Genomic DNA, 1,795 nt, shown 5'->3' on the forward strand with positions numbered 1-1,795 from the left:
CAGTGTACCTGTATGGGAGTCATATCCCTCTTTATATAATCAAAAGAGGTCCAAGAAGCAATCTTGGCACAAGTATTAGACCCCAAAATACACCCTCTAATAGTGCTCCAATATTGGGGATCCTTAACCCTACTCCTTAACCATGGTGAATAACCCCCAAGATGGTACTCCTTATACACCCTTCCAGGAACTTGAACTCCACCACCCTCGCCAGTCACAACGAACCCAAATATGGTCAAACCAAAGAGTGCGGCCATTAGGAGCAACATGATCGCCAAGTAAATCCATAGTGCCCAAGCCACATGAAAACACGAACCTATGAACCCTGCAAGTGAAATCACAAGCACAACAAAGCCTATAACCAGAAGTGGGGTCTGCAGGAAATTCTCACACGTTGTTGTGCTCCTTGCCATCCATAGACCTGCACCGATTATGGGTATTGATGATAAGAGTGTGAAGAAGTTCAAGAACCCAATCACTGTGTTGCTGAATCGTTGCATCTCATAATCACTTTTTCCTTCTCTCTGTATTGATGATGGTTTCCTAGTTAGTTATGTTTTGTATTCAGAGTTTTTTTTTTATTCCCTTCAAAAAGCTAAGGGATGTCCTTGCATATGTTAAGCTTTTGGAATTTTAAAAGAAGGGTAAAGTACGTTCAAACTCCGCAGTTTCCCGAAATTACATATAGTACCCCACTAGTTGAGCCACATACTCTCATTCTATGTTTGGTTGGAGAAAATAATGAGAGGAAATAAAATGAAGGAAAAAAAATCAATAAAAAATAATATTTTTTTATTTGAATATCAAACAAAATAGAAAAAAAAAATTTGTGTGTCACTAAATTTTTTTTTCATCACAAATAATTAAACAAGAGAGAAAATATTAGATTTTTTGTATTTCTAATATTACTTTTAGTTATATTATTATTAATCATTATTAATATAAACTTAGTTTTAATAGTTTTAATATATTATTATAATAGAGATTTATATTTAAACATTATACGTATTAGATAAATAATTTAAATTAAATATATAAAATTATAATATTTTATAATATTTATAAATTATAATAAATATAAATAAATAAAAAAATTATTTTTTTTTAGTTTTTTATCTAAATAAAAAAGAATTTCTTTTTATTTTCTTTCATTCTATCTATTTTCTTTTCATCCAAACAACACACATATAACTCTATTTTTTTTCTATTTTATCTCTTCTCATTTTCCGTCCTCTTATTTTCTTTCTTTTAATTTTCTTTCCTATATCCAAACAAAGTATAAGTCTAAAGAGTCTAATATCTAGATGCGTCTAAAATAAGCATAATAATTTTATATTAGATGAGCCGTTTTTTATGAGTTATTAAATATTTAAATTTATTAAATAAAAATCAATGAAGGTTATAAAAAGTGAATATTAATAAATTTTATAAATATAGAATAAATTAGTATATATAGATAAATATATTTTAATATATAATATTTTTAAAAAAATAAATGTAATCTTTTATTTTTGAATAAATAAATATTAAAACATAAAGCTTATACATACATACAAAAATATTTTTTATTTATTAAGATTAATTTATATACAATAAATTTTTTTAATATTAAAAATACAATAAAAATATAATTAAAAATAATATTTTATTTTACACTTTTTAATAATGTTATGAGTTTATTCCACAAGTTAGCATGTATGGTAACACTTACTTGTTAGTCATATTGCTAATTCAACTTAGTTTTTGGACATTATACCAATAAAATTGACGTCTTTCTCTTCTAGATGCAGCAGTA

General features: G+C 26.2%; 1 protein-coding gene across 1 annotated transcript in view; it reads right to left on the reverse strand.

Moving 5' to 3' along the window:
* The window catches only part of LOC107484425 (tetraspanin-6-like), a 21,956-nt gene extending 21,353 nt beyond the window's left edge, over window positions 1-603 (reverse strand). Inside the window, exon 1 of the mRNA XM_016105007.3 lies at window positions 9-603. Within this exon, the coding sequence (XP_015960493.1) occupies window positions 9-500 (492 nt within the window). The 5' untranslated portion in view covers window positions 501-603. The remainder of the gene's footprint in view (window positions 1-8) is intronic.
* Window positions 604-1,795: the final 1,192 nt, after the last annotated feature.

Source organism: Arachis duranensis, chromosome 4, assembly GCF_000817695.3.
Source record: "Arachis duranensis cultivar V14167 chromosome 4, aradu.V14167.gnm2.J7QH, whole genome shotgun sequence".
NCBI classification, from domain to species: Eukaryota; Viridiplantae; Streptophyta; class Magnoliopsida; order Fabales; family Fabaceae; genus Arachis; species Arachis duranensis.